Source organism: Capsicum annuum, chromosome 5 (assembly GCF_002878395.1).
Source record: "Capsicum annuum cultivar UCD-10X-F1 chromosome 5, UCD10Xv1.1, whole genome shotgun sequence".
NCBI lineage: Eukaryota > Viridiplantae > Streptophyta > Magnoliopsida > Solanales > Solanaceae > Capsicum > Capsicum annuum.
In genome coordinates, this window is record NC_061115.1 from 148,244,793 (window position 1) to 148,254,000 (window position 9,208).

General features: G+C 37.5%; 1 protein-coding gene across 1 annotated transcript; it reads right to left on the reverse strand.

The window, feature by feature from the left end:
* Positions 1–7,563: 7,563 nt before the first annotated feature.
* On the reverse strand, positions 7,564–8,228 carry LOC124898546. The gene is made up of 3 exons (XM_047412182.1): positions 8,075–8,228; positions 7,875–7,963; positions 7,564–7,821 (listed from the first exon to the last, which is right to left on the reverse strand). Exons 1-3 carry the CDS (start codon positions 8,226–8,228, stop codon positions 7,564–7,566), a joined length of 501 nt encoding a protein of 166 aa, XP_047268138.1.
* Between the last annotated feature and the right edge of the window lie 980 nt (positions 8,229–9,208).

Consider the following 9,208-nt stretch of genomic DNA (forward strand, 5'->3'; position numbering starts at 1 on the left):
AATATATATATCACAGAAAAAATCAATTAATTCTTCTATCTACATGACACATTTTTCTTTTTGAGCTGTCCTAAAAATAATATCACTTTTTCTTATTTAGTTACTATTTAAAAGTACAATTCCTCTTTTATTCTTATTAGTCTCACTTAATTTTAAAGATAATCCTCATTTTTTTTTTTGCAAAGGAGAATGTAGTAAATTTTATGAGGTCTTTACTTATTTCTTAAACTCCATATTGGATCAAAAAATGACACATAAAATAAAAAGTAGAGAGTATATTAAGGGATAAGAAATTAGAAATTAAAGAGAGAGGTCCCCTACTACTTCAATATTAAAGAAAGTTTGCTCCAAAATTCTCCTTCTACCTTTAATGAAATGATTGTTATTCCTACAAAATCAGAACTAGAAAATTGATAGAAAAAACTAAGTTCTAAGTTCACAAAAAACTATGTATTCTTAAAGAATTCAATCTCCTCACAATTATCAAAAATTTGAATTAATTCCTCCTAAGATAGAATAGAACACTATTCTGCAATATCGACTATAGAAATTGCAAAAATTTAGCGAACTCAACAAATAGAGAAAATCACACTTACTATTATTTCTTTGAAGAAAAAACTATGCAAAAGATGAAAGAAAAAACCAGTCTTCCTTTTATTTTGTAAGTAGTATTTCAGATTTTCAGTAGTTGAAATGAAGCTAAGCATTTGAATATTTATAGTCACTAACAGGTGTAAATATACTTGTTTGGGAAAGATGTGCCATTTGAGAACAAAGACAACTATTTAGAAAAGTCACAATCCATCAAAAAGGTCACAATCATTCAAAGTGAAAAGGTGTTTTTTTAATACGTATCCTTTCCCTTAGTGTCTCTTTATTTTTCATTCACACTTCAACACAAACCTAATATTCCCCAACATAAATGGAGAATGACCATTTATGAATATTCCTTAAAAATTTTGTGATCTATAAGTAAAGATCAATTGAATCTGGGTAAGTAGGTTTTCCTTTGAACTTTCCATAGTGAACATACATCAAATATCCTTGATCAATCGGTAGATTTGTTATCCTTGAATTTTTGAGCTTTAATGCATACCTAGGCAACATATGTCACACAATTAATCCTTAATCGTTTTGGGTTCTCATTGTTTTATTCATTTTAGTCATGGACACACCCTGATTTTATGAATGCGTAGAGAACTGGCCTTACTCTAAGTCTCCTTGAAGCAGGTTACACTTCGCACTCACATAGGTGATTCCTAAGTGTTTAATCCTATAGATAAACTATTTGGTCATACAAGCCAAACATAGAAACCATTAAAAAGTTTCAAACCTTAAGACTTATTCTTGTTCCTGAACATTGTCTTATTGTGAAATTTGATATACTTTTAGTAACAATGTTGAACAATTATTCATAACTTTGTTTGATCTCCTTGAACCTAGATCTTGGGATCTCCAGTGAGCTAGTAGAGTTACTATTATAATGTATTATTCTCGGCCATAATCCTATTTTCTTTGATGATTTATCAATCGCCTCTCTAATTAGGCTTTTTGCAAGCAAATCCAACACATTATCTTTTAACTTTACATAGTCAATTATGACAATTTCACTTGAGAGTAATTGTCTAACAATATTATGTCTTCGTCGGATGTGGCGTGACTTTTCATTATAGATAACATTTTTACCTCTTTCTATTGCCGCTTGACTATCTCAATGTATGCATATATGACGCAGCTCGGATCAGGACCTTGTCGTAATGGGCATCCCAAGTCCACCTAGGATCGGGGACCACCCTCTTAAACCAACCTAACCACCTTATACAACCTTAGACGAGCTGAATTTTGAGTATATAACAAGATCGCATAATGCTCTAATAAAAACTTTAGGATAGGGTCACAATCATGACCAACCCAAACAAGTCTGTCCATACCAAACTAACCATCTATACCATACTAAACCAAAGAGAATATCAAAACATAATATGAAAGTCAAACCTAAAATGTAATACGATGGAACAGTGAGAAATTATGTCTGATGATGCCAGCCTCCCAGCTTATCCAATACCAAGGCTGACACCTATACCGATCCCGCCCATTCCAACCCCCAGAAGTACCACAAAGCCTCTATCCAAGAGAATACAAATATCCAATTAGGACATGCCCCCAACCATGGAAAAAACCAATTTTCGAAAAGAAAATAAAAAGTCTAAGAATATCCAATATGAAATGATGCCTTTCGAAAGCTCACAACTTCAGTCCAATACGCTGTCCCCAAATCAAGTACTATAAAGGAGGAGTCCAACATCCGATTCCTGCATAGCATCGGTATACAGACGCCAGTAGATGGGTTTGTGGGTGAACACTAGCATGAATCTCCGGATAAGGATAAAGTAATGCTATTTATCAAAACCAAGTATAAAATATCCAATGCAAACAACCATACATATATATAAGTGCTGGGATAAGGGACTGGGTTTAGCATGCTATTTAAAACTTTAACCTAGGTTGTGTAGCTTAGCTGTCCTACCACCCACGGGCCATATGGGTTCAGCTTCCCCTGCTGAAAGGGTCCCAGTGTGTGTAGCTGCACGACCAGGCAATAACCCTGGGATGACTAGTACATCCCTCCAATATAAATATGACACTTGTACGTGACCATAGATGACCCTTCATATCAGCAAATATGAGTTTCTATTTTTGATCCCCCCGAGATAGCCTCCTTCTACGACTTAGCTTACACTCTCCGCCATTAATGCCCAATTAAAACTAATACCAAATAATCTAATGATCCATTTATTAACCCAGGATATTTGATAAACCAGTGGTATCGTCATACGACCATACTTGCAAGCATTATCCTTAGCCAAACCATTTAGATTAAATAGACTCTTGGTGCCCTTTCCATTTACCATATTAACCTCTTGGGAGACTACTATATTCTCCACAAGCATAACCAATTAACCTTTAACCTTTGTAAACCATTTAAACCATTTGTAGTTTCATGCATAAGCTGAAAACAAGTAAGAGTTCCCTTTTAAAAGAGTGAATCAATAAATATATCTTTATAATCATTTAATCAAACACCTTGGGGGCATAGTATAACCAAAACCAAATTCCATTACCATTAAGCCATTGCCATGAAATTCCATTACCCAAAACCACTATTAATGCATAGACAACATAATTAAAACCATAAGAAACTGTAACCAAGCCTTTAACATCAAAAACCCCAAATCAATGATTGAAAACCAAAACCATACAAAAGTAAAAACCATGAAATCAATCATATAACTATGCCTTTAATTGAAATTACAAGTAGGGAAGAGAATCATGCCTTAAACCAAAAAGATTGATGAAAGAATTCACCAAGACATACCTCAAAGTAATCCCTTAGCTGAAACCCTAACTCTTTGCCCCAAAAGCTCTTGAGAGAATTCTGATATGTTTTGGAAAAGATTCTAAGTGTTTAAGAATAAAATAATAGGGTAAATAACCTCCTAAGTATATTAGAAGTTGTTGGTTCTTATTAGGGTAAGTAGGAAAATGTCCTAAATACCCCCACTTAAATCTTATAAAAAACTGACACAGGGTTACGACTAACCTCCTTATGAGTCGTAACCTAGCTTAAGGTTGATACCCACCTAATTGTAACCAATCCTCAATATTGGATCAGACACTATCCATTATGTTACTCATCTAACCTAGTCATAAACTTAGCATACGATCCGTACCCATGATCTGTATCCCTGGCAGAATGTAACACCAGGAGGATCAAACACTGACCACCTTATGGGTCATATATATGACTCGTACCCATGCCTTATGACTCACACCCTCTAGTCATATCTATTCCACTGTCCAAGACCATCCCACCAACTAGCACTGGTCAGTTTATGATAGGTCTTCACCACTTACCCCAGTTTACGACTCGTACCATAAGTCATAATGGGTCCAAAGAATGAGATTCTTGGAAATTTTCTAAGGGTACAAACCTAGGATGCTTTAGTCTCCCTCACTAGGACATTCATCCCCGAATGACAGATAAGGTAGGGGTAACCACACACAGTCATTTTCATTATCAAACATCCCTTTAACAAAGTTTGAAAACAAAGAAGCAAATGTGTTAATCTTTCCTTTAACAAATTCAGAAAATAAAGATGTGTTAAAGAACACATACCTTCCGCACGAATATCAGGAGCAGAAAACAAGAGCGGATACTTAGACTTCATGTCCTCTTCCACTTCCCACGTGGCCTCTTCTACCTTGTAGTTTTGCCATAGAACCTTAACCAAAGCCAGATTCTTGGTCCGCAACTGATCAACTTGCCTATCCAATATCTCCATCGGACCTCTTCATAAGACAAAGAATCTAACATATTGAACCCTTCCAAAGGCACAATCGAAGAAGAATCACCAACCCATTTCCTCAACATAGAAATATGAAATACCGGATGAACAAAACTCAAATTAGATGGTAACTCAAACTCATAAGCAACATTGCCTGCTCTCTATAAAATCTCATAAGGACCAAAATACCGAGGATTGAGCTTTCCCTTTTTGGAAAATCATACTTTCCTTTATAGGAGACACCTTACGAAAAAACTTATCCCTAACTGCAAACTCCAAGTCTCTACGCCTAATATCCACATACAAATTTTGACAACTCTGGGTAGCCTTGATCCTATCTCGAATCACCTTCACCTTTTCCATTGCTTAATGAACCAAATCTGGACCAAACAAATCAGCCTCACTGAGCTCAAACCAACCAATAGGAGATCTACACCTCCTACCATACAACGCCTCAAAAGGAGCCATACCAATGCTCGTATGATATTTATTATTGTAAGAAAACTCTACCAAAGGTAAATGCTCCTCCCAATTACCACCATAACCAATCACACAAGCTAAAAGTATATCTTCCAACGTCTGAATAGTTCTTTCTGCCTACCCATCTAACTGCGGGTAGAAAACCATACTCAGACTAACCTTAGTCCCTAACCCTTAATGGAAAGACCGCTAAAAGTGGGACATAAATTACTTACTGGGATCGGAAATAATCAAAAAGGTACCCCATCCAGTTTCACAATCTCTTGAAGATAAAGCTTCGCATGATCATCCGTCGAAAAGCTAGTCCGCATAGGCAAGAAATGCGCTAACTTCATCATCCTATCCACAATGACCCAAATCAAATCAAATTGGTTCTAAGACCGAGGAATAACAGTAACACAATCCATGTTGATCTCTTCCCAATTCTATTCAGGCAACTTAATCTCTTGATACAACCCACTAGGCCTCATGTGCTCAACCTTAACTTGTTGACCCACTAAGAAATTGGACACAAAATCAACCATGTCTTGCTTCATGCCACTCCACCAATAGATCTCCTTGAGATCATGGTACATCTTAGTAGAACCAGGATGGACAACATAGCGTGATTCATGTGCCTCAGCCAAGATCCTTTACCATAAACCATCTACATCAGGAACACAAAACCTCTCTTGGTATAGTAATGTACCATCGTCGCTAATCTTAAAATCCACCATTTTTTCTCACCAACTCTACCCTTGATTTTTATTAAGGAAAAATTCAACATTGCTTCTCCTTAATCTCCGTACCAAGAGACGATCTAACCATTTTTCGCACTATCACATCACCATTCTTAGAATCCAAGAGACGAACCCCAAGATTTGCCAAGCGATGAATATCCTTCACCAATTACCATTATCCTTCTTCCACATAAGCCAAATTACCCATGGACAACCTACTAAGAGCATCAGCAACCACGTTAGCTTTACCTGGATGGTAGTGAAGACTTATATCATAGTCCTTGAAAAGCTTAAGCCATCTTCTCTACCTAAGATTAAGCTCTTTCTGCGAGAACACATACTGCAAACTATTGTGATTAGAAAAGATATCTACGTGGACCCCATACAAATAATGTTGCCATTTTTTCAAAGTAAACACAACGGCTAACAGCTCCAAATCATGAGTAGGATAGTTCCTCTCATGCACATTTAACTGCCTAGAAGCATAGTATATTCCCTTCCCATGCTGCACCAATACACAACTAAGACCAACTCAAGATGCATCACAATAAACCATGAACCCATCATTGCCTTCTAGCAAAGTTAGAACTGGAACCAAAGTTAACTTGTCATTCAATTTCTCAAAACTCCCCTCACACGCATCTGACCAAGGAAACTTAACCTTCTTCTGAGTTAACTTAGTCAAAGGAGTAACTATCGATAAAAAACTCTCTACAAACCACCTATAATACCCGACTAAACCCAAAAAGCTCAAAATATCAGATGGAGCCTATATCTAGGCCACTTCTTCACCACATCCACCTTCTGCAGATTCACCATGATCCTTTCACTAGAAATGATGTGACCCAAGAAAGACACAATATTTAACTAAAACTCATACTTAGAGAACTTAGCAAACAACTGTTGTTCTTTTAAGGCCTGTAACACCACACGGAGGTAGTTAGTATGATCCACTTCATCTTCAAATACACCAGAATATCATTTATAAACACAATGATAAAGAGATCCAAATACTGCTGAAACACCCTGATCATCAAAATCATAAACACTATTGGGGAATTTGTCAATCCAAATGACATTACCAAAAACTCATAATGCCCATACCTAGTGTGAAAAGCCATCTTAGAGATATCCACCTCCCTAATCTTCAACTGATGGAAGCCATACTGAAGATTTATCTTAGAGAAGAACTTTGCTCCTTGCAACAGGCCAAATAGATCATCTATCCGAGGGATAGGATATTTGTTCTTAACCGTTACTTTATTTAACTGTATGTAGTCAAAGCATATACGAAGAGAATAATCCTTTTTGTACACGAACAATACCAGTGCGCCCCATGAAGAAATACTAGGACGAATAAATCCTTTGTCTAGAAGATCCTTAATTTGCTCCTTGAGTTCCTTTAACTCAACTGGAGCCATTCTACATAGACAAATAGATATTGGACGAGTGTCCGGAAGCAAATCAACACAAAACTTTATTTCCCTATCCAGAGGAACACCTGGGAGATCATCCAAAAAGACCCCTGAAAATTTATTAACCACAGAGATCAAAGACAAAGGAGGACCTTTCAAATTAGAATCTTTAACCTGGACCAAGTGATAAAGACAACCTTTAGAGATTAACCTTCGGGCTCTAAGATAAGAAATAAAATTCCCCCTAGGCGTTAAGGAACAACTTTCCCATTCTATTTTGGCTCACCAGGGAACCTAAAGATGACCCTACGTGTTTGACAATCCAAATTTGTATTACAAAAATGCAACTAATCCATGCCTTAGGTTACATCAAAATCTACAATACCCAACTCAAATAGATCTTCCAAAGTTTGCCTACCACTCACAGACACCACACCCCCTATAGACCCATTCAGAACTGACTGGATCTCCAATCGAGGTAGAAATAGAAAATAGATCCAAAATAACTTCTAGATCAAAACCAAAAGACACATCTACATAAGAAGTCGCATAGGAAAGGGTAGAACCTGGATCAAGAAAATAATACATGTCACGACAGAAAAACTATAACGTACCAGTAACAATATCAGATGATACCTCAGATTCCTGACAGGACGCCAAAGTATACAACCTATTCCAACCAGCACTGAAACTAGAAGCAGTAACAAAAGCTGGTGCCATACCATCGGGTGTAGGAACAAAATATGAAACCATTAAAATCTTATTCTCCCCCGTAGAAACCTTGTTAGACGTACAATCCCTGAGCTGATGGCCTACTTGGACACACTTAAAGCACTTATCCCTACCTTTCTCATAGAATCCCTGATTAGGATGACTACAAAATCAATAAAAAGGACACGAAAAAATAGGCTGACCTCCACTTGCCTGAGACTAGGCTTCTTGCACCTGAGAATTGTTACCACCATAATGATGTCTATCGCCTGACTGTTGGGGGTAAGGAGCACTGGCAGTAGAAAAGGAACCAAAACTCCCCCACTTATTTTTTTTCATTTCCCACCATCTTTACCACCTTGAGACTGGGCACCTCCCTGATTAGAAAACCTACCCCACTTACCCTGCATATCTCTATATTCTGCCTGCCTTCTCTTCTCATCTTCAACCTGCTGCATATGAATAGTCAGCCTCGACATGTCCATATCCCTCATGAGCAAAGCAGTTTTGCTCTCTAGAATCAGATCTTTTTTTAACCCAAAAGCAAACTTTCTCATTCTCGACCTCATATCAGCCACCAAATCAGGAGCATACCTCGATAATTGATGGAACTTCAAAGCATACTTCTTTACAGAAATTCTCCCTTGCCTAAGGTTTACGAACTCCTCCATATTAGCTTTCCTCAAATCTTGAGGAAAGAATCGATCCATGAAGGCATCAGAAAAGACATCCATAAACCATCCTCTTTTACATCGCCCTTATCTCTGTACCACTCCTCATACTATAGATAAATAACCTCTCTGTACCACTCCTCATACTATAGATAAATAACCTCTTTAAGATGATAAGCTGTAAAGTTTACTCCTTCTACATTGGTAGCCTTCATTACCCAAAAGATCTTTTCCATCTCATCAATAAAGCCATGTAGGTCTTCCTCTACCTTCACTTCCGTAAAAGTCGGAGGGCCCATCTTTATAAACTATCCAAGCCTAATAGACTTAGCAGATACAATGTTGTTCGTACCCCGCTCATCCTGAGCAGCAACCAGTTAGGTAATAGCATGCATAGACTGATAAAACTCTACATTCGTCATATTGCCTTGAGGGACCTGAGGAGCAGTATGAGGAATAGAAGGAACTCCGATACAATCTAGAATAGGACCATGAGATTGAAGATGTACTCCAGACGCAGAAGGTACTTCTTCAGCATTATCCTCGAATGGGACAGAAGAATTTCCTTGTGTTCCAGATCTTAGAGGCATGATCTGAAAGATGAACAAACAAGGGATAGAGGAAATTCTAGGACTGAGAAGTAAAGCTTAAAGAAAGAATACCAAAAAAGTGAAACAATCCTAGATGTTTTATAGCGTCTTCCTTATGAGTGTGGTGCGCTACACAACCTACAAGAGAATCTTCTGAACACGGCATTGTGGACTCCTAATTCACCATGAACCTAGTCTCCGATGCCAACTTGACATAGCCCAAATTGGGGCCTTATTGTAATGGGCATCCCAAGTCCACCTAGGATCGGGGATTAC

What these genes read in the sequence shown, in the direction of transcription:
- LOC124898546 (XM_047412182.1), bottom strand. Translation starts at nt 8,228, where the DNA reads ATGAGAAAGTTTGCTTTTGGGTTAAAAAAAGATCTGATTCTAGAGAGC. An exon ending in AGAATATAGAGATATGCAGG is followed by an intron (nt 7,964 to 8,074) that starts GTAAGTGGGGTA and finishes TTCTACTGCCAG; the next exon opens with TGCTCCTTACCCCCAACAGT. An exon ending in CTAGTCTCAGGCAAGTGGAG is followed by an intron (nt 7,822 to 7,874) that starts GTCAGCCTATTT and finishes CATCCTAATCAG; the next exon opens with GGATTCTATGAGAAAGGTAG.